This window comes from Meles meles, chromosome 11, assembly GCF_922984935.1.
Source record: "Meles meles chromosome 11, mMelMel3.1 paternal haplotype, whole genome shotgun sequence".
Classification (NCBI taxonomy): Eukaryota; Metazoa; Chordata; class Mammalia; order Carnivora; family Mustelidae; genus Meles; species Meles meles.
The window spans coordinates 63,755,570-63,781,831 of NC_060076.1; the positions used below are offsets into that span (position 1 = coordinate 63,755,570).

At 32.1% G+C, this 26,262-nt stretch overlaps 1 protein-coding gene across 4 annotated transcripts in view; it reads left to right on the forward strand.

The window, feature by feature from the left end:
• Nucleotides 1-26,262, forward strand: part of KIAA2026 (KIAA2026 ortholog) — a 144,373-nt gene that overhangs the window by 75,406 nt on the left and 42,705 nt on the right. For 3 of the 4 annotated variants that reach the window (XM_046022143.1, XM_046022144.1, XM_046022146.1), the window contains exons 3-5: nt 2,515-3,920; nt 14,125-14,204; nt 22,655-22,744. In XM_046022143.1, the coding sequence (XP_045878099.1) occupies nt 2,515-3,920; nt 14,125-14,204; nt 22,655-22,744 (1,576 nt within the window). The remainder of the gene's footprint in view (nt 1-2,514; nt 3,921-14,124; nt 14,205-22,654; nt 22,745-26,262) is intronic. The other variant, XM_046022145.1, reaches the window with a different exon arrangement.

Sequence of the window (26,262 nt, forward strand, 5' to 3'; positions counted from 1 at the left end):
CCACCAGTACCACCATTTAGTAAAAGGTTTAGTGTTCAAAACTGTAAGCACATTTGAAAAAAATTTGAATTTTATGAAGAATATCTAACATTAGTTATTCAAATATAATCAATATACATAAATGTCAAACCACAAATAAAAGCTTTAATTATTTAAAATGAACCAGGACTACTTGATCAGATAATTTGTTCTATCTGTAATATCAAGGTAGTTACAATGTGATCCCTCATCCAAAAATACAAAAGTACGTTTGTTCCATAAAAGAGAAAGCTCCAGTATTGCCAAAGTGGTGTTCTGTGTATTTGTTTTGTAGATTACAATGTGGTAGTACAGACAAATAGCCAGTGTCAGACATCATGCCTTAGTTTTTATTTAGAGCCCAGGAATTGGTCATATCTCAGTACTTTTATACACCTTTACTAGAGGAACAGTTTTCCTAAAAAATCACAAGTAAATTATTATGTTTTCCCTCCTTTGTTGTTGTTACTGTTATTTCTCCTTCTCAAACCTTATATGCTTTCTTTTTCTTTCTTTTTTTTTCCGCAGCATTATTGAAATATAATTGAAATATAATACACCATACAAGCCACCTATTTAAAGTGTAAAATTCAGTCGTTTTTGGTACATTCACAGACTTGTTCAAGCAGTGTTAGAACAGTCATTGCTGGAAAAAGAAAAACTATTAAGAGTCAGTCTCAAAACCAAACCAAACCAAACCAAAAGAAAAAGAAAAAAAGTCATTCTCCATTTCCCCCACTCTCCAGTGCTAAGAAACCATGAACCTACTTTCCGTCTCTATAGATTTCTGGACATTTCATATAAATTAAATCATACAAACGTAGTCTTTTCTGGACAGTTTCTTTCACTTAGTATCATGGTACCAAGTTATATCTATGTTATAACATATATCAGCACTTTGGTTTTTTTAATTGCCAAATAATATTGTATAGATATGCCTCATTTTATTTATTCATTGAGCAATTGATGGTTGTTTGGGGTGTTTCTGTTTTTGGCTATTGTAAGTAATGCTGCTATGAACATTCATGTACAGGTTTTTGGTGGGGATGTATCTTTGAATTTCTTCTGGGTATGTACCTAGAGGTAGAATTGCTGTATCATGTGGTAACTCGATGCTTAACTTTCTGAGGAACTACTAGACATTTCTAATTTCTCCACCTTTTTACCAATAGTTATCTCTCTTGTTATAGTCATCTTAGTTGGTATGAATAGCTATCTTATAGTGGTTTTGATTTACATTTCTCTAATAGATAATAATGTTGAACATCTTTTCATGTGCTTATTGTTCATGTATTTTCTTTGAAGAAATGCCAGTTCAGATCCTTTATGCATTTTTGTTTTTATTATAATTTTTAAAAAAAATTATTTGAATTCAATTTAATTAACATTTGTATTATTAGTTTCAGAAGTAGAATTTAGTAATGCATCAGTTGCATACAACATCCAATGCTCATTACTTCAAGTGCACTTCTCAATGCCTATTACCCAATTACCCCATCCTCCTACCCCCCCTCCCTTCTAGCAACCCTGTTTTTCCCTATAGTTAAGAGTCTCTTATGGCTTGCCTCCCTCTCTGTTTTTATCTTATCTTATTTTTCCTTCCCTTTCTCTGTGTTCATCTGTTTTGTTTCTTATATTCTACACGAGTGAAATCATATGGTGTATTTCTTTCTCTGACTTACTTCACTTAGCATAATACCCTCTAACTCCATCTACGTCATTGCAAATGGCAAGATTTCATTCTTTTTGATTTCTGAGTAGTATTTCATTATCTGTCTATCCATCTATCTGTCTATCCATCTGTCTGTCTATATCACATCTTCTTTATCCATTCATCTGTTGATGGACATCTGGGCTCTTTCCATATTTTGACTGTTGTGGACATTGCTGCTATAAACATTGGAGTACATGTGCCCCTTCAAGTCACTATGTTTGATTCCTTTGGTTAAATACCTACTAGTGTAATTGCTCGGTTGTAGGGTAGTTCTATTTCTAATAATACAACTTCTTTATAATTTTGTTTTTCTTATATGGTTAAAAGTTAACACTGACTGACAAGTTAACACTTGTTAACACAAACACAATCTTAAGATAACTTTCTATGAGTGGTATTACGAAGTCAAAGGATGTAAATATCTTTATAGCTTTTGTATGAAATCACATTACTTTTATAAAGTAAACTGTACTTTTATTTAGCAAATATGCTTAAATTTTTTTTTCATTTACTTTCATTTACTTTGAAGTTGATACATATCATAAGTTGAAGAATTTTACTTTGGGTGGCCGGAATATCAGTGATAAAACCCAGGGTAAAGTTATATGTGCATTTTGTCATCTCAAGAAAAATAAGTACATCTAATGGGACACTTTGTACTGATGCTGAAAACTGGAACAGCCAGTCGCCTTGTTAACTAAAGGCAAATATGACACCAAAAACTTACTACTTTATATTATTTTCTATTTTAACAATAGTATAATTTGTTAAATTTTCTTTAGGCTTCGGGAGCAGGAAAGAAAAGAAGCAGAAGAAGCTAGTCAAAAGGAAATAGAAGAATGGGAAAGAAAACTACTAGCTCAAGCATCTCCAGCTTGTATGGAGACCATGTGGGAAATTCCAGCTATTGGGCATTTTCTTTGTTTAGCCCAGCAAATTCTAAATTTGCCAGAAATAGTCTTTTATGAATTGGAACGTTGTCTTCTGATGCCTCAGTGTAATGCTTTTCTTTCTAAAATAATGACTTCTCTGTTAAGTCCTCCTCATCGGAGACCTACCTTACATCGAAGACCTACTTTGCCTTATAGGACCTGGGAGGCAGCACTGAGACAGAAAGTACATCAGTGGTATACTGCTGTAGGGCAGACTGAAAATCCTGATAACTGTGCTGAAAAGCTTGGGTTATGTCCTCAGTTTTTTAAAGTTCTTGGAGAAGTTAATCCATTGGAAGAAAAACCTTTTCATGAACTGCCTTTTTACCAAAAAGTGTGGTTACTTAAGGGTCTCTGTGACTTTGTGTATGAAACACAAAAAGAAGTTCAAGATGCTGTACTTGGACAGCCTATTCATGAATGCAGGGAAGTTATCCTTGGTTATGATTATTTAGAGAATGCTTATGTGCATTTTCCACAGTTCTGTGGTGCAGATGTACGGATTTATAAACAGAAACCTTTTCAGGCTCCAGAATTTCCAGTTCCACCCATTAAAATACAGAGAGTACCTCGGATTAAGCTGGAGAAATTGAAATGTGACTATGTTAGTACAAGTAATGGAGAACATAGATGTAGTAGAGGCCTGCCCTCTGGCTTCAAGAAAGAGCAGGAACTTAATTTTGATGCAACTTGGGGTTCTGCTAAAATGAACTTGGAAAATCATGACATCTCTGTTGAAATGGATGTGACATCCAGCTGTGAAATTAGAATTCACAGGCCCTGTGAAATTAAGAAAACTGATTGTTACAAAGAAAATTTAGAGGAACCAGGGAGTCCAGGGGAGGTTACTGGCTTTGAAGAGCCTCTTAGTCCAGGTGAAATAAGGTTTATAGAAAATCAAGAAAAATATGGTGAAGCTTCCAGAGTAAAGCCTGAACCCAGTCCATTAAAAGAAAATGCTCTAAAATCCTGCCAAATACATGTAAACGGAAGTCACAGTGATCATCCAGAAATTAACTGCCACAAAGTTGTAAGGGACATTCTATTAGAGCAGAGTCACAAAAAAATCAAACTAACTAAAATGAGGGCAAAAAAGAAGAAAAAGAAAAAAAAGAAATTGAAAGATGTTTTAAATGAAAACTTACAGAGAAAACGTGAAAGTCTTCATTCTCTGGCATTCAAATCTTACAAACCTGAGATTCAGAATAAGTTATTGATCATCAAAAAGAAAGCAAAACACAAGAAGCACAAATCTGGTAAGCTAACACAAATGGGTGAGGATTACATTTAAGCATACTTCATGTTGTTCTTCCAGTTAGGTATCATGGAAGACTCTGATTGACAGAATGAAAAAAGAGAGAGAGAGTATGTGTGTGTGTTTAAGGGGTTAAGTTTTATATTCTTACAAGTGATTAAAACCCAGAGCAGAAGAGGTTTTGTATATTAACAAAAAAAAAAAAAAAAAAAATGGTGCAGTATATTTTAATTTAATTTTCAGTTGAAAACCTTTAGATACTATGTTTTTACATTTCTCTGGACCACTTTCTCCATAAATAATGGTTCCTATCATTTATGAGAAGTTTTTTTTCCCCAGGCTAAGAACAGTACAAGTATAATGGAAAAAGCACTGATATCAGGAGATATCATTCTCAGTACCATATAAAGTGCCTAGCAACTTAAACCAAGCCAAGTTAGATTATCTTTCTGGATTTCAGTTTTTTCCCCATATCATATTTTTATATCCAGTAAAAATGTGAAATACAAGGAAAAAAAATACATCAACTAATAGAATGTGAAGCATATTTTTGTAAGAGGATTTGCACGTCTTATATCAAATTTAAATACTCCGTGTTCTGTTACAAGTCTTTACTTAAACAATAACAAATAAATCCTATAAATAAAGTCTTCAGTGGTTGGTTCCTCTATCTTTTATTACTCAGGTGTTTCTGCTTTTCCTTTTGTTTACCTTTTAATCATTTTATGTCTTGTTTGCCAAGAAGTAGGTGAGATAAAAGCAGATGGTGAACTCCATTTATTAAAAAGATTAAAAGTTGCCTGGTTGGGGAAAAACTTGAATTGTTTACTAAAATGAGTTGTGGTTTATTATAATTATTTATGGATTTCATTTCTTTATGTCTTTACTCAGTAAAAAAGATAATTAAGATTTGACAATTTTATAATGAGTTGGCAAATGAGGTAGTGAATTTTATTTAGCTGATATAGTTGCTTAGTTATTTAAATAAATACAATTAAATATATTTCAAAATATGTATGTAATGTATCATTGATAAGCATAGAATTTACTATCTTAAGAACAGGCATAATTTGTTAAACTGAGAATTACAAAATGGTCTATATTGACCCAGGTGATGAAAAACTATAATTTTTTAAAGTAACTTTCAGAAATAAGCCTTTTAACTTTTATAATAACCCATTAGGCTATATAAATTTAGTTTGGTTGATTTGGTAAGTTCTCTTTGAATTGTTAGCCTCTAAAATTTTAAATATTAGTTTTAAATTGAAATTATTTTTCCAGTTCCAAAGAATGCAGTACTGTTCTATTAATATCATTGTCACCATTGAAACCTTTTATTAAGTGTTTATTCATGACCTACTATTCATGTGTTCAAAGGTAATTATGACTTACAGGAATAGATATTGATGTAGCTCCTATATAGACTATACCAATAGCAAATTAAAAATATTAACCGTGAAGCATTGGATTAAAAGGAATTTCTGTTGTAAACAAAGTGTTGCTTACATTTTTTTAAAATGGAAGTTCAGAATGTATGTAGAGCAGAGAGAAAATTTGTGGGAGTTTAATGTCCAGTTTTAGATGACTGAATGAAAAAAAACTCAGAAGTAAATTCAGCAGGTACTTATGTACCTTCTCTAAATATGTTTATTTTGTTCAGTATAGAAAGCTTACAGGCATGAAATAGAAGAAAAATAATGCACTTGCATATACATTTTCTGTATAAGATAAAATTATATCTTCAGAGTAGATTTTAGAAAGTTAATCTTCTTGAATCTGGCACTGTATTTGCCAGAAAGAAACTGTATTTTTCTTTCTCCCTTACTAGTATGGGATAAGCATTTGCCCATTCTCTTTCTTTATCGGATACTAAACTCCTTTCTGTTATAATAGGGTTACATAAAATATTGTAATAACAACAACAACAAAAAATTTGTTTTACATCAGTTTCAGTACATTTATCTTTCTGAGGCTCTGTTACTAGTTATGAGACATTGTGGCTTTTTACAGTCAGTTTTGGTCAATCCCTAATCCTGCTTCCTTTGCTACTCTTTTTAAAAGTGAGCTCCATGGTGACAGTTTGGAAAATGTGGAAATGCTCCTCTCCTCTGATAGATTCACATTGTGCATTAGTACAGGTCCACAATGCATTTTTAAAAACTCTTGTATCAGATATGTTTTAGAATTCAGAAATCATTAGATTATAGAAAGATACTATGATTTATATGTTTAGTAAGTAACATCCTCTGTTGAGTTGGGGGTAACCCCTAAGTAAACGCATAGTTTCTACAGAAAAATGTGTGAATGGTCAGATTAAATGAGATGAAGACTAAAGAACCTCAAAACAGTTCATGTCAGGTTTTGCTACCATATAAATTATTTTTAAAACTTTAGTTTTAAAAACCTTTTAGACTTTAGAATTATGGATAGGTGTGATTCTGGGCCTGTGTTTTAAGGACTCTGGGAAGTCTTGGGGAAAAGGAACCATTTAGTTTTGTTTAACCTGGTATTTTTTAAGTTTATTTGAACACACAGCTTTTCTTCAATTAATAGGATTCTTGTAGAATATCTTTGGGATAAGGTGTACCATCCACGAACCTTCACTTGGGATGAACTAAATTCTGCCTGTGATTAAATGTCCATCTTAAATTGATTACTATAGGCTTTAATATTTGATGAATCTCTAAATTTAATAGCTGGGAGATAATTTTTAGTAGAAGGTGCAAAGACATACTGAGAATGATTTGTTAATTCTAGAGCACTATGAGGCAGTTTTTCAACTTTAAAACATTTTTACCTATTTTTCAGAGTTTTATTTCTGGTTTTTTAATTTTTTAATTCATTTTTAGTTGTGTAAGCCTGTTTCTTACTCTTAGAAACATTATAGAATAGAAAAACATTGGACTACTCCCTTTTGTGCCATCTTACAGCAACAGATACTTCTTTATAAAAAAATTATTCATTTATGATGGTTGCATTTATTTCTAGATTATTTTGATGATTGTCCCTTCTCTATTTAATAACGTTCTTGAGGATGGAAGTTGGCATAGTAACCCACACATGGTTTGGAAATCTATTGAGTAAGTAAATGAACACACATAATATTTACTCAGATATAACTAAGATTAACCCCTTAATCTTAGTTTTTTACACCCTTTTAAAGGTTTTTTTAATTAAATTTCCTTACAATTATTTTTAAAAATTTTTTTTATTGATTTATTTGACAGAGATCACAAGTAGGCAGAAAGGCAGGGGTGAGGGTTGGGAAGCAGGCTCCCTGCTGAGCAGAGAGCCCGATGCAGGGCTCAATCCCATGACCCTGAGACCATGACCTGAGCCGAAGGCAGGGGCTTAAACTACACAGGCACCCAGGCGCCCCACTGTTCATAGTTTTTAATAGAATTGGACTAATACACCATTTTACAATCTCTTTTTTCCACATAACAATATACCATGAACATCTTTGTGTGACAAATAGATTTCTGCAATATCATTTAAAATGACTGCATGGGATTCTGTTACATATATTTTGTAGTTATTTAGCAAACTTTATTGGACATTTTGGTTGTTTTCAATAATATTCTGTTGTATTGTGTAAAAGTGGTAGAGTTCGCTGAAATAAAGTAGATTTTAAAAGGTAGAGGACTTTTTATAAAACCTGAAGAAATAGGCAAAAATGATTAAAGGTACGTTAATTGTTAGAAAAAGCTTACAGTGTTTTAAGTCACTCATTTCAACCAATTTGGTTTGGAGGGTTTTCCTGCTCCTCAAGTGGTCATTATTTTTAATGAAATCATTTGTGATAGCTCCTCTAGATTGATTAAAATATATAAGTAGTGTTATTCTTTCATAAGTGAATAAATTAAGACTCAAAGGTGGTAAATAATTTGTTTTAATAATTGTTAAGTATGTAGTAAAAACAGAATAAAAAGTCAAATTAAGGGTAAATCAATGTGTGCTCTAAGTAGTCTCAGAAGGTTTAACGGAGGATAAAGGACTTTGAAGAATAATGGGGATTGAATAGATGAAAAATGATTATTAATGTGAGCAAAAGCATGGGGGTATAATTAAGCTGGTGTCACTGAAAAAAAAAGCATAGAGAAAAACTTAAGGAAAAAGTTGCAAAGTTGAGTGTTTAGAAGCTGTTTGAATGATGAGAACATACCAATTTGGGGTGATCTCTTTCTGGGCAGGTGGTGTTATTTTAAGTAATTGAACCAGGTACTCAGTGCAAGGAAATGAGCTTAAAGTAAGACATAATGTATAAAAATCAGTAAATTCCTTTATACAGAATAACTGAGACAGCAGTGTAATATATAATATTTGATCATATCCAGGCCCATTACTGTAAAAGATTTTACAGTTTTTTGTTGATAAGATTATAGCACCTAACTGTGGGTATCTTTATGGGGAAAATTTTTAGAGAACCAACTCAAGATGCCAAGGTACGAGAGAGTAAAAGAACTGATAGTACACCTTGTCCTTTAATTTTAATGCTTTGTACTCTTTCCCCTCCAGAAACGAATACTCCTAATGTTAAATGTATGTCAGGAACTATTCTAAGCCTTCATACATATTTTCTCATTTAATTTCCATAAAAACTCCATTAAATGATATCATTTTCCCCCAATATATGGGTTTTATATATTTTAAAAACAGGCACAGAGAAGTTTATTAACTTGTCCACAGTCACACAGCTAATAAGTAGCAGGATTAAGAGAAAGGATCTTTAGATGAGGGGATTGAAGGTAAATTTAGGAAGAGGAAAGTTCTAAATCCAGATAAGGAATGATTACATGACTTTTCTATCACATAGACATCTTAACTTTCAAGAGAGTTACTGCAAATTTTAACAACTGATTTAGTATTTAAGCTAAAGGGAAAAAAAAAATAGTTGTTCAGCCGTTATTGAATTCTATGACAGTGTTAAAAAATTACCAATATGATGAGAAATTTTCTTATAAGCAAGAAGAATAGAAGAAAAATCAGTTGTTTTGTAAAGGTCAAATTGTTTGCTTAGAGATACAACACTCCAGAAACTTGTATAGAATACAAATATTTGCTCAAGACATGCACACTTAGTAAATAAAACGTCAAATTTAGATTCCATTTCTGTGACTTCAGATTCTGGTACTTCCCAGATTCACTAATAATACAAATGACCTTGGCATTTTATTTTTAATAGTGACTAATATCTTAGTATCCATTCACTTGCTATGATTCCTAAAATGAAAAAGCACTGAGAAGGTAGTGAGTGTGTTAGGATAAGATTTATTTGTTTATATAAGTGGGGAGGCAGAGGGAGAGAATCTCCATTGGACTCCATGCTTAGCGTGGAACCCAACTTGGGGTTCGATCTCACAACCCCAGAATCGTGACTTGAGCTGAAATCAAGTTAGTTGCTTAACTGACTGAGCCACACAGGAGCCCCTTAGGATAATTTTTGAATGTTGGAAGGCCAAATCTAGGAGGGCTTTGAAATGAAGTCTCTGAATATTTCAAGGGGCCAAAGAATGAGGGCAGGCAGGGAAAGCAAGTGAAGGAGAAGAGTAAAGATGAGGAATAAGAGACTGAGGAAAGAAGAGTTGGTTTGGGGATGATAATCATTTTTCTAATTAAGAAGTGTATCTCCACATCCTGGAGGACTAGAGTTCTGTGCCTAAGTTATAATGTGAAATATATTTTTAGTTATTGTTTTTCTCTCAAGTTGGGCTTCCTTTACTACAGCTGTTTTCAACCTAGTTTTTAAAAAGCTTCCTTAGGCTGCACTAATTACTAGGTCATATTAAGTTTTCCTTATCTATTTTCCATGTACAAGCTGACACTCACTTTTTGCCCATGTCTATGTTTTAGGCCCAAGAATTGTGTTGAAACTCCGCATATGCTTTAAGCTGACTTCTGACTTTAGTACAATCCTAGATCTGAGAATTGTATTCTGTTTTACGGGACCAGGTGACTTAGGGCAGTGGGTTTAAGACCTGGAATATGATCAAGCATGTGTTAGAGGAACAGAAGCCCACTGGGGGGCAGTATGTAACTTGCCCTGTGTATATCTTGCCCTGGAACGAAAACAGATTACCAAATAAAGGTTATATGGTTTTGTAGTATCCCATGCTCCATTTTATTTTTATTTTTTTTAAAGATTTTATTTATTTATTTGACATACAGAGATTTCAAGTAGGCAGAGAGGCAGGAAGAGAGAGAGAGGAGGAAGCAGGCTCCCTGCTGAGCAGAGAACCCGATGCAGGGCTCAATCCCAGGACCCTGGGATCATGACCTGAGCCGAAGGCAGAGGCTTTAACCCACTGAGCCACCCAGGCGCCCCCCATGCTCCATTTTAAAAGTAGTATAATAAAAAGGAAGAGCCAATTTTTACTGACGACTACAGGAAAATTTGTATTCAAATTCTTATGAAGGTGTAGACTGAAGACTTTAATAGTATATGTAAATCCTTTTTTTTTTTTTAAGATTTTATTTATTTGAGAGAGAATGAGAGGAGAGAGGTCAGCAGGAGAAGCAGACTTCCTGCTGAGCAGGGAGCTGGGTGTAGGACTCCATCCCGAGACTCCAGGATCATGACCTGAGTGGAAGGCAGTTGCCCAACCAGCTGAGCCACCCAGGCGCCCACATGTAAATCTTCTAATCAAAAGGGATGCTCTGAAATCTGTCAGAATCAGATTACATTCCTGCAGAAGTTTTGAAAGAATGCAATATTTTATCATAAAAAACAGCACAGTTTTAAAGTGAGACAGATCTAGTGCAAATATCTGTCTCAGTGCCTCTAAGCTACAAGTCCTCCATCAATTTATTTACGTATTGATAGCCTGTTTCTTTATCTGTGAAAAATGAGGTAATCCTACCTTGCTGTAATCATTAAAAGAGTAATTGGAATACCAAATGCATAGTACTTAACATGGTGACTGGCATGTGGTAGGAATCAATAAATGGTAACCAGGATTTTTGAGAGGTAGAATTACATAATGGAAAGAACTTGGACTTTGGAGTTAGAATCCCTGGTTATGGTGCTTACTTAAAGTGTAACACTTGAATAAGTTAAGTAATCTTTTGATCTTCAATTATTCCACATTAAAATGAGGTATTGCCTACCTTGGAGGGTTGTTTTGAGATTAACTGAGGTAATTTATTTAAATTTAAATTATCTTGCTAAGTGTCTGATATATAATAGAGTCTCAAATGTGAACGTTCTTACTACCACTTCTAGGTCATGTTGTGAAACTTTGGTGAAATGTGTAAATTATTTTAAGTTATCATCAGTGTTTTCTTCATTAAAAAATAAAAATGACTCAGATGACCCTAAGAATTATGAACAACTAACCTGCTTACCTGCTTTCCTTTTCCTGTCTCCAGACTGGTAAAATTTCTGTTGAAAAGTAAGATTCTTCTATATAAGAATCATTTCTCATAACTTCTATATGAAAAGTGCTATAAATATAAAATGAATAATGTGATTTCTGTTGTCAACAATTCAACCTAGTAAGAATGAGAAACATAAATAGATCATTATAATACTGTATGATGTGTTATCTAATGTATGTACAAAGTAAAAGCGTAGCACGGAGGACATATGAGCAAGAAGTGAGTTAATAAAAGAATTTGAAGGAGGTTAAAAGGTAATACTTGGTTTGGACCCTTAACATCATGGCTTAATAAGTGAGATAATAGCAGTTAACACTGGTCGCTTAACTATGTGCCTAACAGTAGTCTAAGCTCTTTACATGTTTTAATTTCTTTAATTTTCACAAAGAAAGTAGATGTTTTGTAGATAAACTGCACAAGGACATAAAGCAATTTGCACTTAGTAGGTGATTAAAACTCTTATTCAAACCTAGGTAGTTCTAAACTCAAACTTAGTTCTAAAACTCAAACTTAAAAATCACGACACAATACTAGTTGCATTTACTTAATCACGTTTAAGTATCCTAATGACATAGTGAAAGGAAATATTTAATAACCACTTCACCTGATTAATCCATTAAAATAAGTGACTTCTGCAGTTATCGTATGGTTTCACTTACTTGTGGAGCATAAGGAATACATGGAGGACATTAGGAGAAGGAAAGGAAAAGTGAACTGGGGGAAATCAGAGGGGGAGATGAACCATGAGAGACTATGGACTTGAGAAACAAACTGGGGGTTTTAGAAGGGAGAGGAGTGGGAGGATGGGTAGCCTGGTGGTGGGTGTTAAGAAGGACATGTATTGCATGGAGCACTGGGTATGGTACATAAGCAGTGAATCTTAGAACTGTATCAAAAAAAAAAAAAAACTAATGATGTATGATGTATTTTATAGTGACTAACATAACGCAATAAAAACAAATAAGAGTGAGTTCTAGAGTTAACTGAAAATTTAGTACCTGAGTTTAGTGCCTATGTGGGAACACTGAAATTTATTGGGAGTATCAAGGGTGACCCTCTGTTGTGCTTATGAATAAATATCAAATCAAATGATTTTTAAAAAGCTAATTAGAGCAGTGCTGTGGGTTGGGGGGATAAGGAAGGATTTCATTTCCTTCAAATTCTTTTTATATCTTTTTCAAACTTAGGAGGGCCATTAAATCTTTTCTTATAAACTTTAAAAAAGGGTAAAGGTAGTGTATAGAAGAAAGGCAATCTGCCCAAATTCATGCGACCCCTTGGGAGGTACCTATTGTACCCAGTTTAGAAATCAATTACTCTAGCTGTATTATAGAGATACCAAGAATTTAATAATTTCTTCTGAATATTGGTTAAGTAGACCACCTACTTACCTATTTTTGTAGTTTAGTTGTGGTATAGGTTCTGTGTAAGTACAGAAACAAGTAACAGTGATGAGGAGTATGCATATGTTAGGTTATTTTAATTAAAAGTAAACATCAAATTACAGCAGGTTGATACTAAAACAAGATAGTAAAATCCATGTGAACCTCAGCAACTCAAAATTTGCAGTAGTTCAATCATAGTATATATGCATTTTTATAGTCAGAATTAGAGATAATCAAATTATAGTTCCATGATATGGTTAAAAAGGAATACAGGAGAAAATGCAATTATATTGTAAATTGGAATTGTGCCTACAAGTTGAATAACATGTTGCAGTCAAATGACCATTTACATAGAAGATCATATCTGTATGGGAAAATATTTAGAAAGGAGCAATAGGGATTATGTTGAACAGTTACTTTGTGTACTCATTTTCCCTTCTAAAAAATAGTATTTTTAAAGCGATTTTAGCTTAGTAATGATTGTGAAATAAAATTAACTTTTAAATGTTTCCAATTAATTTTTTATTCCCTGACATAGCTCCCGGAGCCCAGCTCCGGGAGGACAGGATTTCCATTTTATAGTTCTTTGTTGTCTCTATAAATTGTACAATGCCCTGTATCTCATGTTTGTTGAATAATTAAAAACCAGTTTATTAATTGAGTTTGCTATATGCAGGTGGAAACAAAACATACTTTAAGATGTTCCTTTCTAAAAATAGTGATTATGTGCCTGTATGTCTCTCTTTTGTCATGTTAAATACAGAGTAGATATGCTTCAATGTGTCGGATGAATTGGATTTCTTTAAGAATGTAGATTTATTTTCCCCAGTGTTTTCTGATTGCACAAATGACAGGATGCACTTTTTAAAGGGAGATTTTTACTTTGTTTAAAACTGGTTATTGAATACTTCCAAAGGCAGCCAATTAAGTGAGTGCAGAGCTAAAGGAATAGAAAAACCTTATTTCCTCAGCTGCTGAGAGGATTTTCACATTAGGTTGGCTTTAGACCATAGTCTTCAGAGTATAGTTTTATGCAAGTTCCTGACTATGGACGTCATTGTTAAAAGGTAAGATTTTTTTTTTTTTTCTTACGTAATCTCATTTTAAGTTGTGAAGTAGATTTTAACTGAGCGGAAGTAATGTGACTTTTTTCTTTTTTTGCCAAGTCTTAGTATAATAAATTCTGATACCATGCAACTCATGCAGATTTTGATAGTTCTGTTCATATGTCAAGAAACCCGTGTTTGTTAATATGTCTGTTACAGGTAGTTATAGTTTAATGTTTGCTTTTACTAGGGCTTGTTTTGATTCATCATTTTTATTTGACTCACTAGCAGCCATCTGTTAGTTATATTTTAACTTTCAAGGTTCTATGTAATTTGGTTTTTGTTAATGAAGTGCTATAAACAGTATTATGAAGCTTTTCTCTTTTAATCTTGAAAGGAAAAAAATCCATATCTAAAAAAGCAATCACAAAGAAGAGGAAAACTGTTACAAAGTCATCTGCTGTACCAGAATTTCAGGTAAATATTTCAATTTTGTCTCAACATTTTGTAGTTTAATTTTTTGTTTTAGTGTTTGTTTATATTGTTCCTCAAGAGATTGGCTAAATTCCACTGTAATGGGCATACTTTCAATGAAATGTTTCCATCTATGACTTTTTTCCCTTCAAGTACAAGGCATAGTTAAAATTGAATCTAATGTTTCCAAATTTTTTACCTGTTTTTGTCTCTTGGTAGCCAAATGTCTCTTTGGTTTTTAAATGCTATACTGCTTTGTAGAAGTAGTTTAATAGAATATACATTATATATTTTAAATATAATAATATAGATATTTATATAACATAATATATGAAAGTAAGTATGTAAGTCTTTAAAGAATAAATCATAATGTGTAAATAATTTGTATAAATAAGCAATTCATTTTCATTTATTTGGGCACTGTAGAAATGGTTGACACAAATCTTTTAACTCTCTTAGCTATACATTAACTTCAGAAAGAATATTAAGTAACATTTAATTGAATGGTCTTTAAACATTTCTGCAAAAAGAAAAAAGTATACTTAGTGCCATATTATTATGTGAAGAGTTTTCATTTGTAGCTGGTACCAGAATAAGCAGATTCTCACTTCAAATAATACTTTTATTTTCTCTTTTATAAAAGATGTGTTTTCTTCAAATGACCCTTTTTAAAACTTTCTTTGTATTACTGTGTCCAATCCAGTTTCAAAAGGTTTTATAACCTAATACTTAATTGCCAAAAAATAAGTGATGTTAAAATGAATTTTTGTCAGTCTCAAGTCAAGGAGAAAATAAAGGAGTAATAACTATGAAAATATTGATAATATGTAATGTGAGTTGATCATATATATTCAACTTTTTGAATATACTTTTTTGAATATATACATTCAAAAATATAGACACATCTGTTTTTCAGTAAAAACCTTATTTTTGGAACTGTTTATGGAAGTTACTAATTGGTAAAAATTTAATATTTTTAAATGAGCAGTGAAAGAAAATGACAATTTTCTTTTAGTATTTTAGGATAGAATATTTTTAATGATATTCTTAGAATGAATTACAAATATTTTTACAAAATCATTTTATATAATATAACCTTGGTTACAGGATATTTAGTGGAAAATGTATGTTTACTGTTTTACTTGGAGGACTTTCTAATCATTGCTTATACCTCTTATCTAGCATATTGTTATTCTGTCACTGATATCATCACAGCCTTTGCTGTTTTCCCCATTTACTCTCCCCCTCAATACCTTAAAATATTCGATCCAGGAATATAAGTCTCAGAACAGATCTGGCCTGCTGTTGCTGTTTATCTCCTGTCCTATCCTAGTAGATGGACTTTCATATGTAACAAATGGCGTAGACAGCATGGACAGTGTTTTTCAAACGGCAAATGGTATTCATTAGTGAGGCATGAGATTAATCTAGTGGATTACATGACCAGCATTCCTTTTTTAAGCTAACAGTAAAACAGAAAAGAAATTATAAGTGTGTCAGACATAGTAAGGGTAATACCGTTTCATGAAACTGGTTTTGATCTTGTGCTTATTGTACTGGCATGCAGTGGGTCATGAGCAAAAAAAGTTTTTAAAAAGTTTAAAAAAGTACTGAATGATGCTTTGTCAATTACTGACCATTTGCTTATCACTCTCAGAAACTTAAGGTGAAAGTTTGAATTTTGCCAAATTGAACTGTTTAAAATAAATAAGATCTCCTTCCTAGTTCTTAAGGTGTCCTAGAACGTGTGTGTGTGTGTGTGTGTGTGTGTGTGTGTGTGTGTGGCTAGGATGGGGAATAGGTTTATGAGAACTGTGGTTCTTATGCTTAGTTTATAACGTGAATGCCGTGGTATTACTCATAAAAAAAATTGACAGCTGTCTCCCAGGAAATAGGTCATTTGCTTCAAATAAGCAAAGAACAGGAGATGAGACAGTATTAGTCGCTAGTATATTTTGTTGTTACAGACAAAACCTATAGTTCTGCCTTTCAAAATAACTTCATATATAGTTTGTTTCTTTCATTATTTGGAAGTTCCCCACATGTAAGGAACTGACCATTATGTAATAAAGAAGCAAATTTATTTCCTTCCCAAAAGCTCTAGCAATGTCATTTAGCACCTCAGATTCTACAAATTATTCCTTTGTATTTTGTTTGGTTTTGTTTTTTGTTTTTTTGTTTGTTTGTTTGTTTTAAGAAAGGATGATAGGCATGGGGAAGGGTAGAGGGAGAAGGAGAGAACGTCTCCATGCCCAGCTTGGAACCTGATGTGGGGCTCCATCTCACAATCCTGAGATTGGACGCTTAACAGACGAAGCCACCCGGGTGCCCCTGCAAATTATTTATTTTATCCAGGTTCTTTAAATATCACATTTCTAGTATTACACATAAAAGTACTTTATAGAAAAGTTTAGCTGGAAGATTTTCTTAATAGTATTTATTCTAAAATATCTTTGTGCTAAAAATAATGAAGCTGTTGGTGGAGAGATATCAGATCCCTTTTGCAAAACCTGATTTATTTGTCAAAGGACTAGTCCATCTTTAAATTGATTTAAACATGCAATGAGAGAAATGTGTTGAGGGATTAAATTGTGAAGTTTATTTTTTGTTACGTCCTAATGCATAAAAAAAGTGAGTCCTGTTTTGACCTCAACTACTTTCTAATTTGTCATTGTTTTTGTTGACTTTTTTTTTTAAAGCTAGAAATTAACCTAGTCTGCCTCTTGACTTCAGGATGAGTCCATGTTTACTTACATGTACACCTAATATCTATACCTCAGTTTAAGAAAATAATTATCCCACCTTTATTTAATGTCTACACTGGAGAAACTCAAATGGTGGATTGCATTTATTTTTGTGTGTATTGTAAAGGGACTAACCATATCCGTGCCACTTGTGTCAAGAGTTATGTCAGTGGTTCTCAAACTTTAGGTAGTATAAAAATAATGTGATGCCTTTATTAAAATGAAAATTCCTGGGTGTTATCTTCTAAGATTTCATCTTTGATTCAGTGGGTCCAGGTGGACACCAGTAATGTGCATAGTGGTTAAGCTTATGGATTCTGGGACCAGGCTACATAGGTTTTAATGTTAACTTTACCACTAACTCTGTATTCTTAAGCCCTTTGTATGTCCAGTTCCTCCTCTGTATAGTCAGGTAGTAATCATACCTACTTCATAGGGTGTTGTAAGGATTAAATGATAGAGCTTACTGTTTTATTCTTATTTGTTTTTTCAAGTAAGCATGCCACATGCTTCAGACCTAAGTAGAGTTATGAGTAGGAAAATCAATCAAGAACTGGCTTAAAAGCATCTATCATTGACCTTTACCACTTTTCTTAGCTACTTAAGACCTTGAAATAATCTTGGATTCGGTCATATTTCATAAATCGTGAAATATCATGATAAAGTCTACAATAATTTGAAAAGTGAAAAACCAAGTAATATTATTTGCATCATTATGTTAATCAGGGGGAAAACTTCTGCTTAGCCCTACTGTAGTGTTGTGGTGGTTATAGTTGGCATATAGGGGAACTTAGGTTTTTTAATTTAGTAATAGGTCCAAAATATTAAGAAATACTTCTTTTTTAGTGTTTCGCATGTTGGTGATTTAAGCTTTTGTATCATATTTAACAATTATGACTTTGTTAAATTGACTAAATTATTTATTTTACCAGTTTTGTAGTATAAGAAAGATTGTTAAGCTGAAAAGTAAATACCATTTTTCTTAATAAAGTTAATTTTTGCCAGTACACCTTTTTGAAATTTAATATTTGAAAAAGAAATCTAATATTATATGAATTGTCATTTTGTACACAATTGTAACAAAGTCATAGGAAGTACTTTTTTAAAAACTTAATGTGTTCAGTCTCAGTAAGATCAGTTTTTAAAATAATGTAAGAGCCTTAGTTACCATGACTTTGCTTTTCATTGGTAACCAGTATCTTTGAATGTAATGTATACCTGCTACTGTTGCATAAGTGTGATTTATTCGAAAAGTGCTTTGCAAAGAAAATCCAGAATTCAGATGCTAAGATTTATATAGTAGTATTGTTTTCTTTTTTTTTTTAAAGATTTTATTTATTTATTTGACAGAGAGAAATCACAAGAGAGGCAGGCAGAGAGAGAGGAAGGGACGCAGGCTCTCCGCTGAGCAGAGAGCCCGATGTGGGACTCGATCCCAGGACCCTGAGATCATGACCTGAGCCGAAGGCAGCGGCTTAACCCACTGAGCCACCCAGGCGCCCCAGTAGTATTGTTTTCAAACATAAGTGTAAATTCACGGATCCTTAACCTCTGAAAAAGCTATATTTCTCCATTTAACCAGTGGAGAAACTAAAGATATGAAATAAAGTAACAAATTGAGACCCTCAGTATAACAAGTTGAGTCCAGAATTAAATTGGAGTTCAACTGCTTCACTGTGTTGTGGACCTTTGATTATATTATTTTGAATAATATGAATAATGTAAATGTAAAATGTATTTTCAGCTTCAGCTTTTTTATTTCTTCCTAACAGTGTGTGTTTTACTTCCCTCTTAAAATTCTTTCTATTTTTAAATATTGTGCACTGAGAGAAACATGTCTCATTAATAAATATAAGTATCTTGTTAATCAGACTTATTTTTCACATCCCACATAATATCCTATTTGCAGGTTTTGAAGCAGTCATTCTCCTTGTTATGGTAATCATAAGAAATGAGAAGGATTTTTCCTATCCTCATAGTTTTAAGATGTAATTTAATTTTAGTTTAAATACAATATGAAATTTGAATTTATACCATGAATTTAAAATTTTGCTTACAATTTTTATAATAAAGTATAAGTTTGTTGTATTAGCATAGTAATGAGTGAGAGATCCAGTCTTTTTGGACCTATTCATTTTGACTTCTGCATTGCTTTCCCTCGGCTTTTTTAATTTACTGTATTGCTTTAGTTTTGTATGCTACCTTATGTCCTTTTCAGAACAAATAAAGTAATTGTCTGTAAACCCAAAGAGCATAATTTATAATTTGAAATAGTGATAAAGTAAGGAATGATTTATTTTGCAATTTTTCTGAGATAATGGTCATGGAATTCTTTTGATCTTTACAGAACCTTCCCTCTCCCTCTATATATACACATTCCTGCTTTTTGAGTTGGAGAAGAGGCCTTTTAATATTTATCTCTTAATAGAAATGAAAGCTTAGGTATGAACTAAATCCTAAAACTATAAACACATATTCAATTGTTATTGGATTTTTTTGTCTTGTTTAGAAAGACCCCTCAAAGAATATGATATATTAGGAGGTAGATGAGTTCTACATTTTCTGGTCTCCTCTACCAGTGTGTCATCTTAGGTTACTTTACCTCCATTAGTTTTAAGTAGTTTGAATATGAGTTGGAAAGATACCTTTTTAGCCCAAAAATTAGATATTTTTAGTCCTTTTCGGCTCTTAAGATTTATGATTTTGTGGCTCTGTCATGGGTTGCCTCAAGTGAAATGTTGAGGGACAGTTATAAAGCCTTCAAGAGGTTTTCCTGGGGGATAAAACTCTTTGTAATTTCTGCGGTATGACTGAAAACCTCTCATGAGTGTTAACGGTATGCTCCAACTGTGATCTGACCTGCTGTATAGCGCTCCTTTTTCACCCCTTTTGGCCCTGAGCCTCAGATATTTTTTTCTAATCCAAGGTAATGAGAAGGAGGTTTTAATAAGGTGATTTGCTTTGTTCCAAAAAAAAATGCTTCTGTTTTCCTTATAGATTAACTTGATTTATTGGATTGATTTTGTTTTTAAAAGCACCATTTGAAGTTGAGTCAAGTTTAAAGGCCACACATATGCCTTACTATGTAAAAGAGAAAGAATAGAGGGTATACTGGCTTGAGTAGATTATTTTTTTCTTTTAATATTTAATAGTTACAATTAGTAACAATAGAATTATGTTTCTATACGTGAATTATCTCAGAGCTGAACTTGGCTCTATATTTTCAGTTATTTGTATTAGATATATATTATATCTATTTGTAGAGAGTATAGAAAGGGATTGTAAATTGTTATGTAACTATTAATTCATTTTAAGATAAATTCAAAGTAAGTATTACTAAAATATTTTCACACTCAAATTCAATAAAATTTATGTTTGAGAATCATGTCATATAAGGAATATTTATCTTATCGTTGTGCATTTAATTCAGCATTTTATCCCGTTTGGAAATTAGTCTTTTTGAATCTTCATATTCCTTAGCTACATAGTACCAGAATATTTCAGGAGCCATTAAAATTTGGAATTCATAATCATTTAGTACCTTACTGCTTAAAATATGATCTACAGCCCATACCTGGGAACTTGTTAGAAATGCAGAATCTCAGGTCCCACCTCAGACCTACTAAATCAAAAACTCCATTTTAACAAGATCCCCAGGTGATTCTTATGCACATTAAAGTTTGAGAAGCACTGATTTACTTACTAACCAGGTAAGCCACTTCAAAGTACTGTTTTATATAGCCATATAGCTCTTAAGCTGTGGAAATCATTCAGTTTGACGTCAGAACTGTGTTCTTCTTCCTTTAAATAGAATATAAATATTTGTTGATTCCATGAATTGAAAGATTTTAATTGTCTTAGAGTGTGTCTAGTTGTAGAGGTGTATGTTTTCATTGTTATTCTAAGTTTCTACAAACTATATACACAAAATGTACCCTTATTCCTTGTATAATGAGATATCTAAGATGCAAGTGAAAATTCTTCTGAGCTTTGCCATCTGTGCAAATGAGAAATCTTTGTTGTGATATTTAGTGCACCAAGTTCAGTGAAATGGCATGTAAATATCTGCTAGTTCTGGGGCACATATGACTTGGTGATCAAAATAGCAGATTATACAATGAGATGTTTAGTTCCCACTGAGCACTTACTAAAAATCTGATGTAGGTCCAACAAGATAGAAATTGAAGACATTACAAAGTTCTAGAGGCACTTCCATAGTTGTTCTGTCCACTGCTCACCAGCATTTCTTCCATAACTCTAGATTTGGCAAATGGGCATATGTATTTTATAGTAAATATCAGCAGCACTGTTCTACTACATCATTGGGTACTGTTTTCTGCTCTGGAAGTATTTAATTTGGGTTCCTTAAATGCGTATTTTCTCTGCATTGTCAGTTCTTTGAGTTTGAAATTATGTAGACATTTCCAATAATAATTTTAATACTAATTATAATATCTGTGATAATTTTTCTTAACCTATTAGATTGAACCATATTGTCATTTATGTAGATCAAATACCATGTGATTTCACATGGTATAATATAGGAAGTTTAAAGGGGCCCAACTTTCCCATTTTTGTCACAGTAGTCACTAGAAATGATCTTGTTGTAACCTCCTTTTCTTTTGTTGTTTTTGTTTTCTTTTACAAGAAATATGCCTTTTAGGAAAACAATACCCTTACACAAAGATTCATGAATGTAACAAACATGGGCTGATAAAATCTTATGGTAAATTAATAGTTTTCTAAGTATAGTGTTTTTTTTTGAATTATCACAGTATAAACATTTACAAGACTTTGATTAAAACTTTTCCTCTTTATGTGCTGTTTTTTTTTGTTTTAGAAACCTATTTCTTTTTCATTATAGATTTTTAAAAATATGAGCTTAAATTATTTTAGAAAAAAAGTTAAATATATTGGGAAAAACTAATTTTTTTAAGAACTAAAACGTAGTTATTAATATTTTCATTGCTGACACTTCACTGTTTAAAGCTTTAGTGGTTAACACAAACTAGTTTGATTATTCATAACTAAAACCCAATTATTTTGGCCATTTGCCAGTATTACCAAGGTGAAGTAAAATGAACTGCATAATTATGAAGGGAAATAGATACTATCTGTGACAATGGTTTTATTAAAGACTACTAAGATCATATTAAGAATGGGTACTTAAATTCATTTACTTTTTTGAATATATTACAGACAGTGGAAATCCTTCTTTCTTAGCAATGCCAACAGCAGTGTAATTATTTTAATTTAATTTAATTTTAATTAGCGAACCAAATCAAAGGTATAATGACAGCTCTCCGGGGGTGCATTTATTCACCAACTAGGAGACTGCCTGATGAAGCATTTCTTAAAGGTGATTTAGTAACCTGTGAAATCTAGGGTGAGTTTCCAGATCTTTGTCATTCTGGGCTGAAAGTTAATAATGTTAAGAAAGTATCTGTATTATAAAGCAAGCTGAGAACAGGGAAGTGTGGTATGAAACCACCAGTGTTGAAATTTCAGCTATTTTTATCCTAAGCCTGAAGTTCATGCATTATAAAAATAGTATCTTTTAAAATATAAACTTGTGGGGCTTTCTTTGCTTTTTGCTATTACAAATACAAATAATTGTGAATTTAGTATATGTTAAAACAACTTCTGTTACCACATTTTGGGTGTTTTATATTATGTGTTATCAAGCTGTGTTTTTGTGTTTTATTTTAGCTTATTTGCACTAATCTTGATGAACTCAGGGAATTAATCACAAAAATCGAGAATGAACTCAAAGATCTGGAAAACAGTAAAAAAAAATCGGTAGGTGTTGATCCAAAAGTTCTATCTATTATTGTCAGCATTAAAATTTATTCCTGCTTTTTTCTAAAGCTTTTTTTTTTAAGTCTTGTTCTCCTGGATTACATAAAAAATTGCAATGAAAAATAGAAACACTGTTCCTTTTATTTCTCCTGTGTGATCTAGTTTTCATTTTTCATAACAAAAATGGTACCAAGGCAAGTAAATTCATTTTGTTTGCCTGGTTTATATCAGGTATAGTTTTAAGTATTTCCCAATATACTGGTTGGTTGTTTTCTGACTGGTAGTTTTTTGGGTAATGCTTACGTTGCAGATATTCTTTATTAATAATTATATGCTTTTAATGGAAGTTTATTGCTTAGTAAAATAAAAATTTTAATAACTGTGACATAAATAACAGATACAAATTGTTTAGTCCTGCCCTAGATGTTTTTGATACATGCTTAACAGTATGTCTTTTTAAAACACCTTTATCAGCTGAAGGTCTTTTTTAAACTTTCACTATATATTCTAAATTCACAATTTTACCTTCATTTTTTATTCTTGTGGGAATAGATAAAGGCATTATATTTATTTACTTAACACTTGTTAAAACACTCAATTATATAATTCATTAAATCACTAATACTTGTTTAGCTGACATTCAGTGATACTGCAATTCAAAACTCAGTTATACACCAGTCAATAAACGAGGAAGGCTTTAAGCACTGCAGAAAATCAGTCATTATTTTAAAAATCCCTATGTTTTATGCCTTAGGAATGCCATGAAGCCACTCAATTTTAGGTCTTTGCTCAGAACCTATTAATCTAGAATTATGTATAAAATAAGGATAGTGAAACAGCAAGCTGCATTTCAGCAGATTTGTAGTAGTCATTTTATATGCTCTCTAGAAAAGACATATTGGTAGTACTCTGAAGGAAAGAGACTTAAGTGCCATAAAAGGACAACCTTCTGAAGTTATTTAATATAGGTGTAAAACAGAGTCAGGCATTTCAGAAGTTTCTTGTGATATCCTTAAAAATACTGATATAGTGCTCGCTTCGGCAGCACATATACTAAAATTGGAAAAATACTGATATAATCTAAGGGGTAGAATAGAAAAATGTTCATAGTGATAACCATCAATTAACAGGAAAACATTATATTGAAGTATATAATCCTAGAATGTAGAAAACTGTATATTTTTAAGAAATATTTCCATTAAAAATGGTTTAAACCCTTATTAGATTTTTATATGTTCATATATATGTATGTATGTATACTTTGTGTATATACACATATATAATTTTTATATATACACATATGTATATATGTATACTTGTGTGTTTGTGTGTGTGTGTGTGTGTGTGTGTGTGTGTGTGTGTGTTTACACATATGCATTTTGGTATATGGGCAGTTAGTTAACATGGAACACCAGCTGTTTTGAAACAAATACCCTGTGATGTATTTCCCAAACAATAGTCTTTTAACCAGGATGTTATTTACAATTTTTGCAGAAGCTGTTTATTTTTAGTGAGTTGTCTGTTCTTCATGACTAAATAGAAACTTAGTTAAATAAATTTGCTTATTGTTTTTTATGCTGCAGGTAAACATAATGTATGCATCTTATATTATAAATTAGGGGTTTTTATTTGTTTTTAATGAGTAGTTTTATGCATAATATACTTAATTTATAGCATGTATTATAAAAGAAAAAGACTTCTTCAAGGATCCTAGAGTTTTCTTGTAAAGTCTTCTACCTCACTTCCATTAGTGATACAATATAATATATGTATATTGCCTTCCTTTACAGGAACAAGTAAAAAGGTGAAAGAATACATAGATTACAAATACTTGACATTGTAGTCTTTGAAGGCATGTTTATAAGAAAATTTTAAGTTACATACAGGGTTTAATTGATTAAATTTTGTGACTAAATTTTTAACTTGTCCATGACTCTTAGAATTTGCATATTATTTTTTTCTTTTTAAGATTTTATTTATTTGAGAGAGAGCCCAAATGAGGGGAGGAGCAGAGGGAGAGGGACAAGCAGACCCTGTGCTGAATGCTCTAAATGCTCTAAAACAGTATTTAGAGTCAAAGCAATTTTGTTACTCATCATCAAGGCAGGGCCCAAGATAGGGCTAGTCCCAGAATGCTGAGATCATGACCTGAGCCAAAACCAGGAGTTAGACACCCAGCTGACTAAGCCACCCAGGCGTCCCGCATATTTGTTTTAAAATATGTTTTCTGCTCTTCAAGAAATAATAATTCTTGGGACTGTACTTAATGGGGATAATTTAATGAGATTATTAACATATAAACTATTCCCCTTTAAACTGCCTAAAAGGTTTTTTCATGAATAGCATATAATGGCCACAAAGCTTAATGGTAGCAATAGACCGTAAATGTTTACATTTTAGTATCATTCCTTATTTTTCTATGGAAACCAATACTGATTATGATAGATGTTAGTTGTAAGAATAACTTTACTGGATGTTTATACTTAATATTAAATACTAGTTTGTCTGCCATCATTTGGGAATAAGGTGTTTCACTTAATGAATTTTCTAGATAACCAAAACCTGAACTTTAGGACTATATTTCTTTTTTTTTTTTTAATTTCTTATTTTAATCATTGAATGACAAACTTCTGTGCCTCCTTTTACTATATTGAAAAAAATTTTAACCCTTTTTTGATGAGTCAAGGATCATGAATATCCCTAATTATACTGATATCCTAAAATTATACTGATTACTGATATCAATAAATCAGTAACTCTAATTAAACATTTACCAAAAGACCTTTATGCTATATATTTTGAAGGTGTGTGTTTGGTTTTTTTGCTTTTGTTCTCTTTCCTTATTGTCTGTTGTTTCTTGTGTTTGTCCATGTATTTGCCCTAGCTGATATACTGTGAATTGCAAAGTTAAGTAACAATATTTATAAGAATTGGACTCATAGTAAGGACCTGAGAGACTTTCTTAATATTAATTAAGAAATTAAGTGCATGAACTTGGTGATAGTGATAGCCATTTTGACTGATGCATTGCCTGTGGGCTTTCTTCACTATTGCCAGACAAATAGAGTATTAATTTTGATGTTCATAAGAAGTTATCACTGCCAAAACTAAAACAGTTTTTAGAGTTAAAGCAATTTTGTTACTCATCATCAACTTTCATACGTATAATAATGGCTCCAATAAAAAGGGGATGTATTCCATATAGACATTTGCTTGTCATGAATGCCATTGCTAAAGATAGAAATATTTATATGATAGAGGATTTAACATGAATTTGTACACACAACTCACTTCTTTAGAAGATTTCTTCTCTGCAGGGCCTTTCCAGATAGTTTTCCTACCAAAGCAACAAGGAAGAATTATCCCACTCTTCACCCCTTGTCAGCATGTCATTATCAAAGCTTTCCTAACCTCTTGGAGGTTTTGAGCTATTCATTGTATTAGAAGATTTACAATATTTTAAAATCTATATTGTTGACTTATTCTTGTAAGGCAGCTAATTTCATTTATAGTTAATA